This window comes from Terrapene carolina, unplaced genomic scaffold, assembly GCF_002925995.2.
Source record: "Terrapene carolina triunguis isolate 2854851 unplaced genomic scaffold, T_m_triunguis-2.0 Scaffold95, whole genome shotgun sequence".
In the NCBI taxonomy this organism is placed as follows: domain Eukaryota; kingdom Metazoa; phylum Chordata; order Testudines; family Emydidae; genus Terrapene; species Terrapene triunguis.
The window spans coordinates 41,444,201-41,467,039 of NW_020664446.1; the positions used below are offsets into that span (position 1 = coordinate 41,444,201).

Below are 22,839 nucleotides of genomic sequence, written 5' to 3' on the forward strand. Positions count from 1 at the left end.
TCAGATGAGTGGGGAGAAATGTGTGATTAACATGCCATTCTGGGTATCCTCTCTCAGAACACTTTCTTAAGACTGCCTGAAATTCACCTTTTGACTCTCAAAGCAAGGGGTCTTAGCTGTGAGGTTTATGGTGGCCCAGTTTTGCTTCTAAGGCTAGGTCTACACTACGGGGGGGAGGGGTTCGACCTAAGATACGCAACTTCAGCTACGCGAATAGCGTAGCTGAAGTTGCGTATTTTAGATCGACTTACCGGGCTGTGAGGACTGCAGCGAGTCGACTGCTGCCGACTCCGCTTCCGACTCTCGCTGCGGTGGAGTTCCGGAGTCGACGGCAGAGTGATCGGGGATCGATTTTATCGCGTCTACACTAGACACGATAAATCGATCCCCGATAGATCGATCGCTACTCGCCGATCCGGTGGGTAGTGAAGACGTGCCCTAAGGGACCATCCCATATGGAGAATGACCATCATAGGGAAGGGTACATGATTATGAAAATTCTACCTCTCTCCTTTCTTGATGTCTTAAGGATTCTCAAGGCCAGACCCAGAACATGTTAATTCTGCTGTTCCTTTTACTGTGCCAACAGGATCTTGCACATCTCAGAGCTGGCCCTTTACAAGGGACTTGCCTTGATGGACTCTAGGGATTCATGTCCCAACCACATTTGGCACCCTGATTTCAACATGTTCTCTTGCAATAGGGACACTTGTTTTTATTACAGTCAGTAAAAAGCAGACTCTTGTGGGAGCTAGAAAGGGCTCTGGGCTACCCACATCAGTCCTGGGTCTGGCTCATGGATGCAGCTCACTGAGAATTTGGGACCAAGGAAAAAGGAGGAATGATAAATCCAGACCCAGCACACATTGATTCTTCTACTGCTCCTTTGCCTCTGTCAACAGGATCTTGCACATCTCAGAGTTGGCCCTGTGCAAGGAAAGCTCACGTCCAGCAATAGTGCCCCATCTCCCCTTGCGAACAGTGATGCTTTGGTTCAGTGAAGATTCGGAGATTGTAAAGATTTCTCTGTGGGGCAGAACAACAAGAGCAACAACGAAGTAGTTAGGAGACTTTAGAATGAGACAAGATTGGACCCAACTTGTGTCCTCAAATCAGCATGTTCCATTCCTTAAAAGTCTGAGCTGTTGGAATGTTATGGCATATTCTGACAGGTGTTTTTCTTGACTTCTGTCAATAGGGATTTATTGCCCTTGAAAACAGTATTATATCCACGTTGTATAACCATGCTAGAGGCTGCTGTGAGTTTAATCTTTAGCACAGATTAACTAGCACACTTTAAAATAATTCCAACATTTCGCAACACTGGACAGGGTAATTTTGCTGATAGTTTCACCTCTAATGTGGATGGGGCCTAAATGTTTAAGTAGGAGGATGAACCACTGCTGTCTCAAGTTATCCCTCCGCTCCCAGCAATTGACTGAAATGGGGAAGATTCTTAGAGAATGAGTTGATTTCTGGCACCAGTCTGCAGAGCACACTGAACAGGAGATGGAGCAGACTGGACTTCCAGGAAAAGCTGTGTAGCGAGATTTGATCTGTGGAGAAATGAATAACTCCTCAAGAGTTTCACTCCTCAAAGGGAAAGGACCTTGGACCCAAGGACTCCTTTCTCTCCCTGTTTTTGATGCCTGACCTGTAGGTGAAGTTCCCTTCATGTCCCTGATGTATCTTTGGGGTGGTTAGGAGGCCCAAGGCCTTTCTGTGGGAACCTATCCATCTATTATTTGCAAGTATTTCAGACAGCTACACTCAGCCCTGTTAGCTTGAGTCAGCTAGTAAGTCATGGGAACAGTGCCAGGGTGTCTGCCTCTGATGCCATACAGCAGCAACAAACTGCTTGACGCTTATTTATGTCAAGAAGGAGCCATTATCAGTAACAGCGTAATAAAATAGTGATGTTATGTCTGGGGCAAAATCAATATTGGCATTAGGACCAGCAGTTACAGTATAAAAGAGGTTTATCGCCACAATACTGTAAAAGACAGCCGAGCATTCTTCTGGGCACAGGGCTGTCTTAATACTCCTTAGGCTGGCTAACTCTCCAGCATCGTCCAAGGCTTCCTTTAACCTTTTACCGATCTCTCCAAATGGAGGGACTCAACAGAACCTGCTTTAAGTCAAATGCTGGACAATGAAACTCTTACCACGTGCTACAAGAAACAGGGCAATAAATAACTCGCTTCTTAGTGGGAGAGTGAGAACTGGCTTTCATAATAGCCTCCCCTCTTGTATCCTGTAGGTTTCATATCCCTGACTATCTCAGATGCTCATGATATTGTGGAAGGCCAAGCACCGCTGGAGTTAGGGAGCACTGTTGTTAAGGTTCTGAACTGAGCTCTAGTGTCAGGAGGGCAGAGGAAGTAGTGCATGATCTCCCTCCACACCTTGTCCGCCACTGGGAGTCACAAACTAATGTCCCGGACAGTAGGCGTGTCCTAATCCCCACCCCGAGTAGAAATCCACACCCTGGTAGTCCTGGACTAGAATGCCTCAGTTTACCTGTAAGGGAGCTGCTCCTCCCTTAGCTGCAGACACATGAGCACAGGATTCCCAGAAAATCTCACCGCTGTATCAAAATTGATTGAGGCTTCCGCCTCTGTCTGGCTTTTCACACTGGCTTGAAAGAAAGGGGCATCGATTTCTGCTGTGAAATCAATGGCCAGTCCACCCCTGCAACAGGAGAAAGCATAAATCCTGTCACTGAACAATGCCTCCCAGGGGAACGCACTGTCTATGCAATGCTGGCACTCTATGATTTCATTATTTCTTAATTTGTCAGCGGCTGTGTGGTGCTTCCTGATCCCGAAGGAAGGGGAGGTGCAGAAAAATGTTAATTAAACCCATCTATCAAAGTGAGGCTTTTAGCCTGATCCCAAGCACAGGTTATGAGAGCCTAAAGACAATGATAAGTGATGGGTATCTCTGTTCATGGGGAAGCAGATCTTTCAGAAGTTGCTAACTTCTTTTTGTGGGATCCTTGAACATACAGGTTCAACGGGGTAGGTTTAAAGGGGCGTGTAACAGATGTAATTCTCACAGCTGGTATAGAGGAATAGGAGACTCTATGCAACTCCCTCCACTCCCCCCCACAAAAAAAGCCCTCACCGTCCAAGCATAGGATGTGCATTGGTGTATTTGGTGGGAAAGGCATGGCTGGAAAGCATGGGGCTCTAGTTATCTTTGGCCAATTATATAAAATAGCCCTTTGGGAGCTGTTACAAGTCAGCCTAAGTTGGAGCAGCCCTGAGTCTGTTCTAATGTTTGGAGCAGCTCTGAGGCTGTTCTAATTTACGCTAGTTCCTGCTAAGTCTCCTGAGTGTTCAGAGATTAAATAAGTTTTCACTCATTTACCTTGTTTTGACGCTGGTTCTTGATTCTTGCTCCCATAAATTCATATCAATGTTGGCTGAAATATCTAACCCAAGTGCCCCCTGAAGTTTAACCACTGTTTGCAGTCCAGACTGAAGTGGAATTGCCTGTAGAACAGAAAAGAGCGTATTTATTTTGGAAGTACTTTTCTTGATCTTAGGTGCTCATACAAAAATATTAAACAGCAGCTGGCCAGAGGGGACCCTGCTTACTTTGCACTCCCAACGCCTACTGGGCTGGGGCGGGGAAGACAGGAACTGAAGCCAGGTCTCCCACATGGCAGTGCAGAACCCACCTCTAATGAGCCAACTCAGAAAACCAATTCGTAACATCCTTTGATCAATGCCATCCCAAGGTTCGATTTGGCACCATCATGAATATCGGTCATGAGCCGATGGCTTGCAAGCAGGCCCCCTCCAGAATATTCACTACGCTGCAGTGTACCATGGCGCTGTTTAACAGGCAGCTTGGATGAGGGAAGGTCCACATATCATACAGCCATTACCTGTTCATGATCCATCAGCAGGACAGTCCCTTTGACCACGCTGGTTGGCTCTCCGCTGCTTAAGAGGACCTTGGTCATTAAATCTGTATACCCTTGGAAGAAAACAATTGGCCGTAACTGGACGTCAAAGAAAATGGCAGACATCCCAGCCATGAGCTCCTGTTCCTCTTCTCCTTCAGGGTTACTCTCGCCCAGCACAGATTCCAACCCCTGGGCTTCAATAGAGACCTAAAATACACAAGCAGAGAAAATGTGCTGCACAAGGCAAAGCTTCCTCAAGGGTTGACCTTCACTACTTCCACTAGGGAAAGCTGGATAAAGAACCTGCTGATGTACTGATAGAAACACTTGTATTGGGAGCAGTTGGTTGGCATCTTACATTACTGTACTACTGATTCAAGTAACATCTACCCATGGGCCTAGTGAACTGGGAAGTGATTATATTTAAAGCCCAGTGAGCCTGATACAACACTGGCCTATCCTTTGAGCAGTCATTTAAGTTGAACAACGTGATTGCAAAACACTAGTGATCTGATTTGGTATTATTTTACACCAATTTTGGATGAGTGTAAATGATAACACAGGTGGCAAAGCAGTGGAGAATCAGGTTCTAGTATTTGATATTGTTTATTTTAAGGATGTTAATTAAAGTAGAGAGGAAGGCTGTCCAGTGGTTAGGACACCAGCTGGGGACTTGGGTGACTGGGTTTAGTTTTCTGCTCCATCACAGTGTTCCTGGGCATGTCTCTGAGCTCTCTGTGCTTCAGTTCCCCATCTGTAAAATGGGCATAATAGCAACTCCCTAATTCACTGGGGTGTTGTGGGATAAATACATTAAAGATGGTGAGATGCTCAGATACTACAGTGATGGGAGTCATATAAGTATGATAGATAGATAGAACAAAGATTCCATTTGCAATCAACTCTACAGAGTGATTAGCACCATAGAAATCTTAGAGGGGTTTCAGATCTCCTTGCACTGTGTCAAATGTGGATCAGACCATGATGTAAAATTGTTTCTCAACCTAAGCATGAACGTGCGAGGAAAGTTTCTCAAAATATGGGGGCACTTAGCAGCTTCCAGATTTCACCCAACCTCTACTTGGACATTCAGGATAACAGTTATTACAGTAACTCCCCGCTTAAGTTGTAGTTATGTTCCTGAAAAATGTGACTTTAAGCGAGCCCATTTCCAACAGTTGACAAGAAGGTGTGAGTATCAGCAGAGGGAAAATTACTTTTTGTAGTGACCCATCCACTCCCAGTCTTTATTCAGGCCTAATTTGATGGTGTCCAGTTTGCAAATTAATTCCAGTTCTGAGTTTGTTTCTGAAATTTTTTTGTTGAAGAATTGCCACTTTTAAGTCTGTTATTGAGTGACCAGGGAGACTGACGTGTTCTCCTACTGTTTTTTGAATGTTACAATTCTTGATGTCTGATTTGTGTCCATTTATTCTTTTGCATCGAGACTGTCCGGTTTGACCAATGTACATGGCAGAGGGATGGCATATATCACATTGGTAGACATGCAGGTGAACGAGCCCCTGATGGTGTGGCTGATGTGGTTAGGTCCTGTGATGGTGTCCCTTGAATAGAATGTGATATATGCCATCATATGCCAGCAATGCCCCTCTGCCATGTACATTGGCCAAACCGGACAGTCTCTATGGGTTTTAGCCCACAAAAGTTATACCCAAATAAATTTGTTAGTCTCTAAGGTGCCACAAGGACTCCTCGTTGTTTTTGCTGATACAGACTAACACGGCTACCACTCTAAAACCAGTTATTATCTAATGACTTTTGGGATGAAACCCTGGACCAATACATGGCAAAACTCCCATTGACTTTAGGGGCCAGGATTTCACTCAGTCTTTGTAGTAGTAAATTTAAAAACATCAATATAACAGCAGTGTCTCCAGGGCCGGCTCCAGGCACCAGCCGAGCAAGCTGGTGCTTGGGGCGGCAGCTTGTAGGAGGCGGCATTCCGCCCAATCCTAGGGCGGCACGGCCGCTTTTTTGTTGTTGTTGTTCCGCTCCAGCTGCCCTGTAGGGGGCAGCGGCGTGGAGGACAGGAGCGCCCTGCAGCAAGCCCGGCAGGGCAGCCCGCGTCCTTCCCTCCCAGCCGACCGGAGCGGTGCGGAGCCCTCCCGGCAGGGGGCACGGCGGGAGGGGCCGCGTGACAGCGCCCCGCTGAAGCCCTGGCCGCTCCCCTTCTCTCTCTCCCCCCGCTCCCTCCCCCCCCGTTAGCCAGGGCACATCTGCAGGGCAGGGAGTCCCCCTGCACCCTGGCTCCGGCTGCGCCGCAGGTTTGTTTTTTTTTTTTTTTTTGGCTTGGGGCGGCCAGAAAGCCAGAGCCGGCCCTGAGTGTCTCTGTTCCAGTCTTTTTGAAGATGCCATGGGCTAGATCTTCAGCTGGCATAAATTGGTGCAACTTCACTGAAGTCAATGGAATGAGATTGATTTACACCAGCTGAGGATATGGGCCCATATATCCATAGATAGATGATGAATACAAATGTCAGGAAAATATTGACGTATGTGGGACATTTACCCAAGGTGAGCAACTTTCAGTGCAGGCACTCTTAAAACAGCAGGTTTGCCCTGGTTCTCACTTCAGAACAGTGAATAACAAGCAGCTAAGGTATTAAGCCTTCCTATGCGTGGCTAGATGCAGCAGATGTTCTCTGTTGTGAGGGCTTCTGAATGGGTACTTGAAGTCATAGAATCATAGAATATCAGGGTTGGAAGGGACCTCAGGAGGTCATCTAGTCCAACCCCCTGCTCAAAGCAGGACCTAAACCCCAACTAAATCATCCCAGCCATGGCTTTGTCAAGCCTGACCTTAAAAACCTCTAAGGAAGGAGATTCCACCACCTCCCTAGGTAACCCATTCCAGTGCTTCACCACCCTCCTAGTGAAAAGTTTTTCCTAATATTCAACCTAAACCTCCTCCACTGCAACTTGAGACCATTACTCCTTGTTCTATCATCTGGTACCACTGAGAAGAGTCTAGATCTATCCTCTTTGGAACCCTCTTTCAGGTAGTTGAAAGCAGCTATCAAATCCCTCCTCATTCTTCTCTTCTGCAGACTAAATAATCCTAGTTCCCTCAGCCTCTCCTCATAAGTCATGTGATCCAGCCCCCGAATCATTTTTGTTGCCCTCCGCTGGACTCTTTCCCCAATTTTTCCACATCCTTCTTGTAGTGTGGGGCCCAAAACTGGACACAGTACTCCCGATGAAGCCTCACCAATGCCGAATAGAGTGGAATGATCACGTCCCTGGAACTGCTGGAAATGCTCCTACTTATACAGCCCAAAATGCCATTAGCCTTCTTGGCAACAAGGGCACACTGTTGACTTGTATCCAGCTTCTCGTCCACTGTAACCCCTAGGTCCTTTTCTGCAGAACTGCTGCCTAGCCACTCGGTCCCTAGTCTGTAGCAGTGCATGGGATTCTTCCGTCCTAAGTGCAGGACGCTGCACTTGTCCTTGTTGAACCTCATCAGATTTCTTTTGGCCCAATCCTCTAATTTGTCTAGGTCCCTCTGTATCCTATCCCTACCCTCCAGCATATCTACCACTCCTCCCAATTTAGTTTCATCTGCAAACTTGCTGAGGGTGCAATCCATCGCATCCTCCAGATCATTAATGAAGATATTGAACAAAACCGATCCCAAGTCAAATATTAGGAACCCCCCAGGCCTACAAGGAAGGTTAAAGAGGAGCTATTGAATGTCTGCTGGCACAATGCAGGAGTTCTGGGTTCCCGCATGTGTATCTGTTGTTCAGTCATCTAAAGTTTCACATCTAGGGACAAAACCTGATAGCAGACCTGAGCTGCCTGAAGCTGGTGGCCGTGGCTTCGCAGCATGAAACCTGAGACACTCTTCCTCAGGAGACCACTCTCAGTGAATAGCAGCTCCAGACTGAAAGTGGACAGCATGTCATCAGTGACTGAAAGACAGAAAGAGACAGCAACAAGTAGAGCTGCACAGCAGTCATCACTGGCAAAATGTTACACATCCATTTTTAAAACATCCCAGTAATGGCTGAGGGGAGGGACACTTTGCAACTATCTCACTGGAAAATAAAGAGCTTGGCGGCCTCCCATGTAATATAATGGGAAGATCTGAGGATTCTGCCATGGGAATGCAGAGAACTCCAGTGTGGTCTTCTGTGTTCAAGGTGTCAATTTCAGTGGAATTATAACTCAAAGTACAGAAGAGCTCTGATGGGGGTGCAGGAAACATTACTTTGCTATATAATCTGTTGGGTTTCTGGGTAAATCAGACAAGAGGCTAGAGGCCTTTTGGTAAGTACTAACCCCATTCAGATCATATCATTATATTCAATAGCTCTTCCCTTCCAGGCTATGGTAGATGAACAGCACAGTCCCATACACTAACAATTAACAAGCTGAAATATGAGGGAATTTCATCTCCGTCCAAACTTATAATAATCAAAGGATTAGCCCTAAAATGTTCCTGACTCCCATTTAGTTTGTCTCTGCATGCCCAGAATATCCTTTGGGGATATACAAAGGAAGACAATTAAAAGGTAAAAGGGTGAAATGCTATGAATGGGGACAGAAATGAGAGCTGGAGGGTGGGGATAAAAATATTTGGGCAGATCATAAAGGTTGTGTAAATTGTCACAGCTATCAGCTAAGGATCTGCCCCTTTGAAAAGCTTATTAAAATACTCTAATGAATTAAGAAATGATCAGGAATAGAGCTAGTCTCTTGGCCTAGCAATAGCAGCAGTGTTCTATCACACAAGCGATCTACCACTGGTTTAGGTCCTAGATTTGGCTCATCTCTTGTGCTAGCAGATTCTGGGAGAACTGAGATACTGGCATGATCAGTGTTTGTACAAAGTGTGTGGGAAGAAGTACCACATGGTGGCACTGGTCCTTTAAGAGGAAGAGGCCAATGCACCTGTGATTGGTCAGCTGACTCCATAAGTTGGGCTTAAAAGAGGGTACCTGGCTGGGCCCTAGATATGGCATGGGATGGTGGTGGAAGGGGGAGCGAGCATCTCTGACCCTGACCCCAACCAACCTGGTGAGTTAGAGTTGGCCAAGTCAATCAGGAAAAGAATAGGTGAGAGCTGCCAGAGACCAGGGGGTTGTGGAAAAGTCTTGGAAGAAAGCTGTAGGTGGTTCCTGGGGGAAGGCTAAAGGCAGGAGAGCAACAAGAGTGGTTTTGCTGGCTGATTTCCCCAAACCAGAGCAATGGAGCTTAAAGGCTGGAGAGAGCTGAAAGCCAGAGAGCAGCTGAGGGAAGTGCCTGCTGGCTCTAAGCTGGAGAGCTGCAACTCAGGGCTGGAGAGGGCTGAAGGCTAGGGAGCAGCGGAGGGGATTATCTACTGGCACTTCCATCCTGGAGACCTAGATCTAGCAGAACAATGAGAGGGATGGGGGAGTAAGGGATTTTCCCCTGGTGAGGATGACCTCCCAGCACAAAGGCTGTGGGGGTTCCTACTGGGAAGAGGTGGGGTTTCACTCTAGCTGGAAGGGCTGGTGTGGGTATCCTGGCGGAGAGACAGAAGAGGCCTGACAAGGAGCCTAGGTGTGGTGGAAGACACTGGAGTATGGCATGGAAAGACTCCCAACAAAGAAAGTGGTATGGGAAGTGGCCTGCTGGGAAGAATGGGGTGTTAAGGACTATATACCCGGGGTGTGGTAGGGGTATTATTTAAGCGAACCTGAAGTGGAGTTACTGGGGCCTCTGAAAGGGGAAACTGAGACAGGCATTCTTGGCATGCTGTGGCTGTTACAGGAGGGTGCTCCAGGGTGGGGGTGCCCTTTGACAAGCAGTATGCCAGAAACAGATGTATTTGGATGATGTGGTGTGTGTCTGACATCACTCCACACAGCCAGCTTCAGAGTGGCACTGATACGCTTTGTAAAGAATCAAGAACAATGGCTCTGCTAATGTGTGACCATGTCTGACTGATTTCGTGCCTCATTCCTTAAAGAAGTCATTTTACTCTCTACATGTAGAGCCAGCTTTAGGATTGTGGTGGCCCTACCACAGCAGTTTCTTTCCCTCACATATCCTTCCATTGCCTGTCCTTCCCCACTGCTTTTAAAGTACATGCAACTAGAGCTAATGGAGAAATAACCAATGTGCTTAGACATCTCAGGACACATACAGAGGACTCTTGCCACCTCGTGTTAAATTTGGGACAGTCACACAAGTTAGAGATCCCTTGTAACTCCCAGTGCCCCTTGACAATGGATTCCACAAGTAGGCTCTGCCTACAGGTACGTTCACTTGGTCTTTTGAGATGAACTTAAACATAATCTTGTCCATGCTGTCACCTGCCAAGGGTCCTGAGAAAGAAGAGGAACTGCCAGCTTTGGAGAGGTAGTTGTAATTATTGATCTGTGGATCTTTCAGAATTTCTTTCATTGCTTTCCTAGAAAAAAAAATAGGAAAAGGTGTGTATGGGTGGGGCAGAAAAAGAAGAAAACCTATTGTCTGAATCTAAATAGAAACTCAGAAAAGGCAGCTGCCATTTTGGAAGGTTTTATAGGGAGGGTAGGAGATATGCACTTAAATATTATATATATTTAACAACACGTTGAGAACAATTTAAATGGCATAAAACAGCTTTACTTAAACAAGCTCCTTTATAATCGTTCTCTTCTTTTGTATCTCCCAAAGGAGGGAGAAAATAGCTCAGCAAGATCCCCTATGGCATGAGCAACTATTCATGACATGCATCAGTGTGAGCCTTAGTGGTGGTTGTAATTAATGGTTCTACAGCACGAGAGGGACAGAAGAAGAAAATGAGGGAGAGAGGGTGGAGCAGAGTGGAGTTGTGAAATGGTATAAAAGCCTTTCCTAGCTCAGGGTTTCCTTGGCCTGGGTGTAGTTTTAGTCTTACAAGAATAGAATGTGATGTGCTAGAGCTGGCTGAAGTATTCACATTGGCCAATGTGGTCAGTAAACTTAATCTTCTTCTATTGGTGGATTATCTGCAAACTGACTGATTTTTTTTTTATCATTTAGTCTGTTGTTCAGAATGATTTAAGAACTGGTTTGTGCAAACATATCCTGGCCTGTGAATTGCTTACAAACGATTTACCATGAGCACTGCTTTGATTAATGGCTATTTCTAATTTACTATTCAAGCATGTGATTGTAATGTAGGTGACCAGGGTATTGTTTCTTTCTTGACTGGATGACTTCCAAATCCCCAAAGAGCTTTCAAGATGGTTATGTGAACACTCCTGTGAATATCTGTTCATTGGAGCAATACAACACTTTCCCTTTCTGCGTATATTTTTGTGAATGAAAAGTTGCTTGTTATGAATGTTTGCAGAAAATGAATGAAGAGGCCGTGAATACTTTTGAACTGGATTCACTTTTTTACCTGAATAAATGTATTCAAATACATTGGTGCGAAATGTCATAGATTCTAAGGCCAGAAGGGACCACTATAATCATCTAGTCTGACCTCTTGTATACAACAAGCCATAGAATTCCCCCAAAATAATTCCTGTTTGAACTACAGTGTATCTTTAACATAAACATCCAATTTTTATTTAAAAAATGCCACTGAGGGAGAATCACTCCCTACATGCCTTAAATAGTTCCAGTGGTTAATTACTCTCCCTGTTAAAAATTTACATCTTATTTCCAGTGTGAATTTGTCCAGCTTCAGCTTCCAGCCATTGGGTCTTGTTATCCTTTGTCTGCTAAATTAAAAAGCCCATTATCAAATATTTGTTGCTCATGTAAGTACGTACAGACTGTGATCATGTCACCCCTTAACCTTCTATCTTGTTAAGCTAAATAGATTGAGCTTCTCGAGTCTATCACTATTTGCCTAGCTCAAAAACTTTTGCATTTCAGTCAGGTGTTGGGCTCGGCTTTTTTTGAGAATCTGGAGAGACTAATATCATTGCTCATACTTTATAGATATCTTGCAACCCGGGGGTTTAGCTTCCGAACACTTCTACAGTTTTTACACTGTCATTTTGGTGTTCCCTATTATATTGTTTACTGCCTTGAACTGGCAACCACACATGGAATACCACTGGATTGAGGCAACAAATCTAGGAACTTAAATCAAATTAGTTTGCTTAAGGGAAAAAACAACAAAAAAGGAAAGATTAACAGATGAGAGTGAAGAGAGAGAATGTTGGAGAGAATGAAAGAGAGGAAAAGGAAGAACAAGGGGAAAAGGGATTTGGGTCTTAGAGTGACAATTAATACTTTCCAGTCTCCATACTCACCTGGCAGGGTGATGGTGAGAATGTAAACTAGTCTGGATTTTTGAAAGTAAAAATTTTGACATTTCTGCTTCCAGGTCTCTGGTGGCCAGCAGGATATTGGTGAGGTCCATGGGCAAAGGCTCATTATCCAACAGAATTTCAGCAGCAGCTAGTCGAGAGGTTTTTTCATAGTTTCTGCTTTTCTGATGGAAAATCCTCCTCATTGCCTTTTTCACCTAATGCCACAATATAGTTAAAACTTTACTTCTCACCATTCCCAACACCAAATATATAATTATGGCATCTCACACTACACTTTGGGCTTTGAACAGAAGATCTACTATTTACAACTCCAGGAAAAAACCCAGAAGTATAGTCATCACCAATGCCCTGCAGAGCTGCCTCCTGTTCCTAATCTAGATGGCATCTCTCCTAGTGGTGGCAAGGCATGGAGAATGCTCTCTCGGAAAGGAAAGTTGAGAGACCTCTAGGTGTTAGAAAGACAGGCTGAGATCTAGGGAACTACTATCAGATTTGAAAAGACTATCACATTTCCTACTGACTTGGGTAAAGGGAGTCTCCATTCTGGCTCCCCAGGTATGGCTAATGCCTATGAGCCACAAAGCTCCCAGTTAATTTCAGCTCCAGTAATGTGCAGAACAAGTCTCAGCAAGTCCAGTCATCACACAGAGACTCTGCTAATTGGATACATCCATCTAAGCACCATGGGGCAAGCACACCACTTATTTCCTTCTCAGTGCAGGACAGAGGAACTTCTGGGAATAGCAGCTAAAATTTAAGGAAGCATTATCTCCCAGATGTGAAAGATGGAGAATGCTGGTAGTTACAAAGTGACTTGGTGAGAATGATATCCCATACACTTCCTGGGACACAGATACCTGGGCTGCTTCATGGAAGGGTGTTTTAAACGCATAAGGAAAAGCTCTGATTCTAAGTAGGCTCGTTCCATACCTCACCAGTGATATGCTGAGAGGAGAACCTTTGTAGGGCAGATACTGCTGTACCTGAGACCCCTGCTGACCCTTCTTCTGCATAATGCAGGAGAGTAGGAATGGTTTCTGGGAGCAGGGCATTCTGCAGGGACAACAGGTAAATGATTATCTCAGAATTCTCCTTGGTGTCTCTTAATCTTCTCAGAACAGTTTCCATTCCAAGTCCTACTTCCTGTTTATTTGGAGGAGGGAGAAACAGAGCAGGGTGAAAAAGAAGCATGACACAATTTTCAGGCAGCTGTGGGGAAAAAAGGGGAGGGCTAAAAAGAATAACTGAAGCAATCCTGTCAGGAAACCCACCTGCAATCCACAAAGCTTCATCCGGCACAGCTTGCCAACTAGCGAGCCAATTACAATTATCCCTGTTTCCCAGATGGCAGGGTCTAACTCCTTTCCATTCAGCTTGTCCTGGGAGAGTGGGTGTAACGAAATGAAGGCAGGACATGGGGGGGGGGGGAGAGAGAATATGTTTTAGTTATTACCCCAAAGGGTTTATTGAGAGAGTCTCTCTAGTCTTGCTTTCATCTGCCTGGGAGGGGGCAATTCATGGCCTAGTCCCACAATATTCAGGTTTCCATAACAGGCAATTAAGCTTTTATTGTCTATATCAGCTCACTAATCTAAAGCCATGCCACCTATTTCCTCAGAATGTTTATTCCCATTTCAAGTATTCATGTACAATAATAGCTTAAATAGAGGGATTTTACACAGAAATGAATTTTCCTCTCCCACCTTAATCCCTTTGGTGGGATTTTGCATGTCTTGGATGGAGTCCTAAAGATCCTGGCCAGCTTTTCCCTCCAGTATAAACCCTTCTTTTACTTTATGCGGTCTCAGAACTCTAGCTGAGGAGGGCTGCACAGGCTTCCCTTTGAAGGACAACCCCGGGCCATAATTGGATTACTGTTGAGCAAAGGAAGTCTCTTTGTCAACAGAGGTGTAAAAACACCTTCCCTCCAAGCTCTCATAGGCTCCACTAGTGTGGACGGTATGAGGCTGTGCTCTGTCCTGAGGCCAGCCTGGAACACTCCTACTGGCCCACTGGTTACTCCAGAAATGTAAAAAGGAACTCCAACTTAATCTTAGGTTTGCCTTCCTACATAACAACATGGCGACAGGAGATCATTCTCAGTGCCCCTCTGATCTCAGACTGCCCGAGCTAACCGTGGTTTTAGGGGTTGCTTCACAGAATTCCTCATTTCCCTTTCCTCCCTCCCCACTCCCTGTGGCCTTGTGTAAGTACAGTTATTGAGATGTCAACATCAACGCTGGCTGGAGAAAAGAGATTTGTAAAAAATGTTGCAATTTCAGAATTATTTCCACTTTGAGATCAAAATGAACTCATTCATTGTCTGAATTTTTTTCCAATTGTTATTGACATGTTAATTAACAGCATTAGTGATTTTTTGTTGACTATCAAATCTGTTTTTCAGTAAGTTTAACATGTTAACCATTTCCATAATGATTTTGATAAATTTTTAATAGAAAAATAATGAAAAAGAGAGTCCGTTTTTCATGTAAAATTTCATTTCCCAAACAAACCATTTTTGATGGGGGGAAAAACCCATCTTATTTGAAAAAATTTCAACCAGTTCTAGTCAATACACCTAGGTAACTTGCTCCCTTTAATACAGGGCAGCATCTTGTCGAAAATCATGAGGATTGCTGCTAAAGTCCCTTCATTAAATGCTAGGATGGACAAAGGACATACTTAGCATTTTATCTTTCTCCTTTGTGAGGGCTTGATCTTGCTCCACTGAAGTCACTGAGAGTTTCTCCTTAACTTAATGGGAGCAGGATGAAGCCCAAATCCAGTAGTTGTATCACCAAAGAGCAGAAGGGGAGTGAGGAAATGCCTCTGACTTACTAGCACCAGGCGCAGAAGTTCTTTTGAGGGCCGAGGAGAGAAGGCTGCAGCATAGAGAAACTGCTCTAGCAGGGGCACTTGCCCTTTGTTGCTAAAATCCAGAAATTCAGAGAGAGCTGCCAAGGAAGCTGTTGACTGGGCAGCAACTGCAGCATCAATGAAGAAGGTACTGGAATGAGAGGAGAAAGTGAATTATGTGCACCATGTACAGCTGAACATGGGGAGGATGGAAGCACTTGGGGCCAGATCCTCAACTGGTGTAAACTGGCATAGGTCCATTAAAGTCAAATGAACCCACACTGATATATACCAGCTGAGAATTTGATCCCTTGTTTCTGTTTCCCCTGGTTCCAGATAAGGAAGTAAATTCAGTCCTCCATTGAAGTCAGTGAAACTGCACCCACTTACATCAGGGCTAAATTTGGTCCAGAGGCTTTTCAAAAGTGTGCAGGGTAATTCCAGCTCAACTTACATTCTACCTATATAAACACCCTTTGCAGTTTCAATTGGATAAATTATAAAAATAAATAATTAGCTGCCATTTCTAGAGAAGCTTTCATCCATAAATGAGCTAATTTACAGCAGTTGCGGAACTGGAACCATATATATGTAATCACATATGGATTTCACCTAGCACTGAAATGCAACCACCTCTTGGGTGGAAGGCAGCAGCCTTTAAAAGCGCACAGTAACACCACGCAACAGTTCAGCCTAGGAAGTGAAAAATGACATTGTCCTGGAATTACTGAATGGGACATGTAGAGCAGGGATCTGCATTTATATGGGGCACATGTCTCCGAAAGGTTCACCAGAGCGTTTACTCTAAAATGTGCTGAATCTGCAACACATCCAATTAACTTATGGTACCTTGTAAGAAAAGGCCAAGTCCTTAAAAAAAGTGGCCCTCGAACTTCTTCAGACTGGTCATTTGAGATACTGGGAATGATGATGTGCCCTTTTTGCGTCTGCCTGAATGAAATGTGGTTAATCATTAAAATGAGTCCAGAAACTGCCCTGTGCTCAGGTGTCGGTAAGAATGGCTGCTGCCTTTTCTGGACAGTCACTGGGGAATTTACTTACACCATCTTCTCCGGAGCTTTCCTCAGCAGCTGGAGGACATCCCTCTTCTTGGCACTACGCAGCATCTGGATGAACCTGTGGAATTGCCAGGTTGTCGACACCTTGGAGACATCCATTTTGACTCTCCTGTTACCAAGAGTCCTCAAATATGTTTTGAGCTGAAAACAAACACTCATATTATCAATAAAGGCAATTTTATATAGATGCCACAGCATGGGACAAAATGTACACAGTATAAAGACAGGGATTATTTCACCCATCCCTTAAATGCAGCCATCTCTGGCATGGACATTGGCAGCCTTTCCACAGCTAGCAACAACATTAGATCCAAATATTTAGGACAGAAATAAAGAATAGCATGTCACTGTAAGGGGAATTTTGGTAGGCAGAATATTATGATCCAGCTGGAATTTGGCCAGGACTAATATCTTTATTCTTGTAAAAAGTCCATGAGATATTTAATGACCAGAGACAATCAAGATCTCAGTTGCCAGCTGCAAATTCTCCATCATTTCCTCCCCTCCCCTTGCAATACCAGACTGGGACACTGATTAAATAGTGACTCAGAGGGAAGAGTACTACCTTCTGCATCAACCGCATTCCTTCCTTCTGTAGTGCCTTGTATTGACCCATTTCAACTCCACTTATATTATGTGGGCTGACAAGTTCACAGAAGTGTGGCTCCAGGCTACTAAACACCTCTGCTCCCTCACAGGGAACATGGGTGGACTTGACAACTTTGGACATGCAGAAACCACAAAGCGAAGAACTACAGTGTGAAGAATGAGAAGTGGGAGCTGAATCTTGGCCTCTCTATTTGCAAGGCAAGTTACTCCTACTCAGCTCTCAGGAGTCTCAGACACCAGGTGTTCTCCTGCTGTAGTTTTCTCATCACCCTTTCAAAAAGATCAAGCAGGGGAGTTAAAGCACCAGCCTTGAAAAGCTAATAATTTCAATGCCTGACCTTCAATCATCAAAGCTCTTGAAGAAAAGCATGTAAGCAGTGAACCTCCAGGACTAGTTACTGAGGCCAAACACCTGACAAGAAACTAGACAGTACCTCTGACCAATCAGGAAAGTGGGTTCATAATGGAGCAGAGGGCTATGCCTTTGGCATGCAACCTGACATGAAATTGAAAACTCTGATGGCTAAGGTCAACTGTTCCATCCACAAAATCACAAAACCAGAGAAAATGCATTTAAATGGGCTGGTCTGTGAAGCATGTGTTGAAGAACAGACATGAGAGGGAAACATGCTGTGCAGTGACAATTTAATAGCCCCAACTGGTACAATGAGGGCTTGGAACTCTATCAAGGGTCTGACCACTTTAATGAGATAACCTGTACAAGGCATGGTCCAGTGGATAGTGCACTGGACTGGGAGTCAGAAGACCTGGATTCTGATCCTGACTGTGCCACTACACTGCCGTGTGACCTTGGGCAAGTGACTTCTCGCTTCTGTTTCCCTTCTGTCTTGTCTATTTCGACTATAAGCTGTTTGGAGCAGAGGCTGGCTCTTACTATCCTTTTTACTGGGCTTTGAACAAAGGGGGTCTCCATCTCAGCTGGGGTCCCTGGGCACCACTAGAATACAAAGAATGTTTAACATGGGCATTGTTAGGGATGCTGTCCTTGGTATGAAACTTTCACCCACGGTTCCTTCCTTCCATCTCTGGTGGCTACTGTTCAGGTGCTATTAAAGAACCCATCACACTTCCAAAAACAATGGAGTGTAGCCCCAGTATCCTGGGCAATATTTCCTCTCTCAGTACAATAGTTTTAATGTTCATTGTTGAGTGTGTATTATTTCAGAGTATACAACAGCAGACCGGCTTACCACACTGCATGGGTTTACTCAGAGAGCCCTTTATTCCAGTGCTGCAGATGAACAATAACATTTTGAAAACTTATGCGGCACTTTGGGGACCCTGCATAACATTCCAATCAGACTGAGGAACTATGGAAAACTATAAGAATACCTGACGTAAGTGTTGCCTGGAGGAAGAATCTCTAGTTGCTTTTCTTCCTGTGGGCACACTAGAAAAAGTGTCTTTAAACTAGTACTTCATTACTTTATGAGATGAAGCAGCCCTTGTGATCATGAGACTTTGGTGGACAATCTCCCTACCTACTGCCCGGGTCAAAGTTAGCCAGGGAATTCTTTTGAGCCATTGTGTTTATTCTCACAGTGATAGATACTGGCTGTGTAGCTGCTGTTGGCCCTTCCTTGCCATCACAGTGTGTACTGATTTTCCATTTAAACTTCTCAGGCCCTTTGGCCTTCTCCAGCTAGATCTCACTTTGTTTTACATTTCCAAGTGTCACATTAGAAAGAGAATTCTTCTGCAAGCATTTGGTGCTACTCACTGATGGGCACTGCATGCAGGTCCTCTTGAAGGGCTCGCTAATTGTGCTTATAGGCTGGTGCTTTTCCAGTATGCCAGCCAGAGCTTCCTGAAGGCTTTGTCCAGGAGTCTCTGCAGGGCCAGGCATCGAAGAAGACACAAGTTCAAGCTGCTGTCTGATGAGAGAAAAGAGGCTGTTGAGAAGGATTTCATCTTTTAAACTTCCCTTTGCTTAGGGGTTGGTCAGGACATGTGCTGGTATCAGTATGGTCTATCCCAGGGGTTCTCAAACTGGGGGTGGGGACCCCTGAGGGGGTCACGAGGTTATTACGAGGGGGGTCGTAAGCTGTCAGCCTCCACCCCAAGCCCCGTTTCACCTCCAGCATTTATAATGGTATTAAATATATAAAGAAGTGTTTTTAATTTATAAGGGGGGGTTGCACTCAGAGGTTTGCTGTGTGAAAGGGGTCACCAGTACAAAAGTTTGAGAACAACTGGTGTAGCCTATGGTGAAGTGAAATGGATCTAGTGGTAAATGAAGGGTATTTAGTATTTCAGAGGGCGCAAGGGGAAAATGAAGAGGAGGGGAGGAGCCTTCAAGGTAGCTAATTTTGGGGTGTATTTTGTACTCCTGTAGCCTGCCCTGGGCTTATGTAGGAGCCAGAAAATATAAATCCTCTGGGATGATTTTTTCAGTATGCCCAATTTTTATCTCACACCATCTCTCCACGGCCCACATCAAGACACAACAAGGACATCAAGCCCACACGGGAGGAGTGTATCTCTGGTAGGCAGACATTGATCCCAATCCAGCCTACTCAGTGTATGCAAGCCCCTGGAACCAGCACAGCACTAACCTTGACATGATCTTGGTGCCAATGGAGGACTTCAAGGTTGGAGAGACCACGTGGCTTTCCTCCGACAGCACTGACTGGATGAGACTTCCTTGTACAGAGTAAAAGCTTTTGCTGGTGGGTTGCCACAGAACTCCAAAAATCTGCAAAAGAATGGAATGAACACATTATCTTTTTGCGAATCTATTCCTTTCTTGTTCTCCTTTCAGTGTTTGCTCTCCTTTTTACTTCTAACAAAAGTTGTGTCTATGCATTTGATAGTCTTACCCTGGAGCCTACTGGATGAAAGAACCACCTTATGACAGAACCACCACACAATTTGGCAGCTTTGTCTATTTCTGGTCATTAGGGAAGATGCCCAGGACTGAACTAGGAGGGGATGTTGTTTGTGGGGCTTGAGGTGCCCGGACAGATCTATGACTATAATAGTAGGAGGTCCTGCATCGCATATATTGGCATTATTGTGTGGAGACCAGGACTATAATGACAAGGCATACTGTAACTTGGGATTGAGATGCAATAGCAGAACTAAGAGGTGGTTCAGCAGAGGGTGGGTCAGATCAGAAGTGAAGTACAGAGACAGAGCTATTTAGGAATCCAAGGCAGGGATATCAGTGGTTGTTGCAGGTTAAGACTGGTGTCTATTTGCTAAACTGAGCTGGGATCTAGTAGTAGACTATGGGGGACTGCTTCAGGTTACAGCTAAGTGCACTGAAGAGCTGGGAGGTGGCACAGGCTTGGAATAGCTAGAAAAGGAATGAGGAAGGCTGACTGAGCTGTGAGAGGACAGGAGTAGGACAGTTGGAGATGCTTTATCTGAGAGCTCAAGTGCATTGGAATAACTGTATGGGGTAGGGCCCAAGAATGGAACAGTCTAGTTCAGTTCCTGAACTGTGGGCTGGCAGAGCTGAGTGGGGCCATCTTCAACAAGGCTGGGGGCTGCGGAGAAAGGTTGTTAACTCAATCCTACCCTTTCATGAACACCAGATTCATCTTAAAATGTTTGTAAGGAAAAATAAAGAAATGCCTACTCTATTTTCTATATCTAACTGTAGAGCACAACGTTAATAGTTACTCTTAGGGCATTCTCTGGGCACCAGTAGGATCTTGCTAATCCCTTCACTGCTGCCAGAATGTGCATAACTCCCACCAGCAATTTTCTGTAAGTGGAACAACAGGCTCTAAGAGGAACATCCAGCCTGCATGGGAGGAGTGGGTCTTCCAAGATACATCTGGCGCCAGGTTCAGCACCAGAGCACTTAAACTAAAGAGAGATGTTTCCTGTCAGGTTCCCACGCTATAGCGGAGATTAGTGTGGAGGAACAGTGACACCCAGTGGAATGTTCCATGTATTACAAATTGTCATTGTCAAAGCCTTAGCTAAAGGGAAAAATAGTGACGCTTTCTCAGGGTGAAAGTAGCAGGAAGGGATTTTGGACTAGGGGAGAAAGAATTACAGTCTGGGGTCAGCCAGCCTCTAATCACTCATGTACAGCACAGGACTGCACAAGTAGTGGCCCAGGAAAAGGCACTGAAGATGGGTTTTGATACATAATTTTGTGAAGTGGTTTTGTGCTATGGGCACATGTCCCAGGGACTATATTGAGCTCACCAAACACATTTCACTTTTGACTTACTCCATATTTGAGCCCTGGTCTCCAGAGATGAATAACAAAATGTATTAACACAGGGCAACTCTTATGCTTTGGGTGGCTTGGCTGTTTCTTTTAGTCATCAAGAGATACACAGTGCTCTGTGCAATCAGTAGCTAAACAAATGTGAAATGAATGCCTCACACGGCAATAGCAATGGATTCTGAATGGCGTTCCATCAGCCTCTGTTGACAGCACTACAGGTCTGACTGTCTTCAGCTCTCTTTCTAGGTAACTCCCTATTGCCTTTGTCTCATATCACACTCATTCTGGTCACAAACATTCAGACAATCTAGAGAGACAACTCCCATCCATACCCCCAATATCCTTACAATTAAGGGATACTCTTAATTGGGGGGAATTATGGTTCAGGGAATTAGTAACAGATGTTATAGATTGTTATAAAGACTAGCAGGTCACTATAACCATGGCTCATAAATATCTATAACATCTTCTACTGTTGTGCTTATAACCATCTATAATGCAAACAACTCACATTTGTAACATCTATTATTTGTTTAGTAACCCCTTATAAACTATGTGTAAATAGATTCCTAATACAGAGTGTGACCAAATCATATTAAAGGGGCAATGTGAGGGGATCTTTTGTGGATAAAGAGAAGCTTCATTCTGCAGCAGTGTCAATCCAGCAAATTTCACCAGCAATACCCTTACCCCCACCCCCTAATCTCCTGTGAAAAAGGAAAGCACAGAAAGGGAAAGCCTCCTGCGTTAGTGTGCTTATTCACAAGGCCATTCACCAAGTAAAAAAGAGAGAAAAAGCACAAATTATCAAAAGTGAACCCAAGCCAAAAATGCTTGGCTCCCTTGCTGTGCTGCAGAGTGACCTTGCATGAGATTCTTTTGTTTTCCAAAGAAATGACGCACTTGCTGGACTTCACCATCACCTCTCTGCTGCCCTCAACTTCACTCAGAGACCTCGGATAACTTCAGGAGACATTATTTGAGCACCTGGGCCATTATCTGGAGGATTCTTTATGAATGGGGAAGTCACAGGGGAAGAATCGAGCTGCAGGAAACTACCAGGTTTGCTTTGTGAATGTTTGTACATGAGATACAGTGACCAGTTTACATAGTGAATTATAGGAGTAATAACACCCGGCTCTGATACAGTGCTTTACATCTGTGGATTTCAAAACACTTTACAATGGTGGGTCAGTATCATTAGCTTTGTTTTACAGATGGGAAAACTGAGGTTCAGAGAGGTCATACTACAGGCCTGTGGGAGAGTCAGGAATGGAATTCAGGTCTCCTGAGTTCTAGCCAAGCACTCAGTTCACTTGACCATGTTGTCTCTCAGCCCAGTGAAGGCACTATTGTCCTGATCCTGATCAGGACTTCCATTAACTCAATGGGAATTATTAGATTGAGCCCTAAAGTTCTACCACTGCCTTCAACCTTATCCTCACACACACATCCACCCTGGACAAATCTGTGTCCTCATGAATTTGGTCCTGGTAGAAATTCCATTATTTTCTGTGGGAAATGTGCCATGTTTACATTTAAATGGCTTTTTTTATATACATATTCCTATTAGGTCACCTAAAGTGCAGGTTCGTTCCCTACAGTTTATTCTCCAATGCTTTCAGTGAAATCTAAGATATGGGTCAAATCACTCTTGGCATAGGCAGATGTAAGGCCACTAGCATCATTAGAATTGTACCTAATTTTACCAGGTCTGAATGCCTGAAACCAGCCATTGGGCCTTCTGCCATTTCCCTTGTCACACTCTTCCACTTCCACAATCCAATTGATTTCACTATTAGCAAATATTTCTGGATATTCAGTCTCCTTTGCTCCTTTTGAGCATGAGGCTCAGAATGATCATTTAATCTGATTCTGCCTTAATTTTTCAGTAGCCACCAAGCTTTGGCAGAAGAGACC

At 44.6% G+C, this 22,839-nt stretch overlaps 1 protein-coding gene across 1 annotated transcript in view; it reads right to left on the bottom strand.

Moving 5' to 3' along the window:
- Nucleotides 1-367: 367 nt before the first annotated feature.
- Nucleotides 368-22,839, bottom strand: part of LOC112111268 (microsomal triglyceride transfer protein-like) — a 31,334-nt gene continuing 8,862 nt past the window's right edge. The window contains exons 6-18 of the mRNA XM_026651109.1: nt 19,286-19,425; nt 18,451-18,604; nt 16,084-16,241; nt 15,004-15,172; nt 13,437-13,544; nt 13,096-13,308; nt 12,145-12,359; nt 10,222-10,319; nt 7,730-7,851; nt 3,896-4,123; nt 3,373-3,497; nt 2,521-2,691; nt 368-1,026 (exon numbers count right to left, since the gene is read on the bottom strand). Coding sequence (XP_026506894.1) covers nt 876-1,026; nt 2,521-2,691; nt 3,373-3,497; nt 3,896-4,123; nt 7,730-7,851; nt 10,222-10,319; nt 12,145-12,359; nt 13,096-13,308; nt 13,437-13,544; nt 15,004-15,172; nt 16,084-16,241; nt 18,451-18,604; nt 19,286-19,425 — 2,052 coding nt within the window. The 3' untranslated portion in view covers nt 368-875. The remainder of the gene's footprint in view (nt 1,027-2,520; nt 2,692-3,372; nt 3,498-3,895; nt 4,124-7,729; nt 7,852-10,221; nt 10,320-12,144; nt 12,360-13,095; nt 13,309-13,436; nt 13,545-15,003; nt 15,173-16,083; nt 16,242-18,450; nt 18,605-19,285; nt 19,426-22,839) is intronic.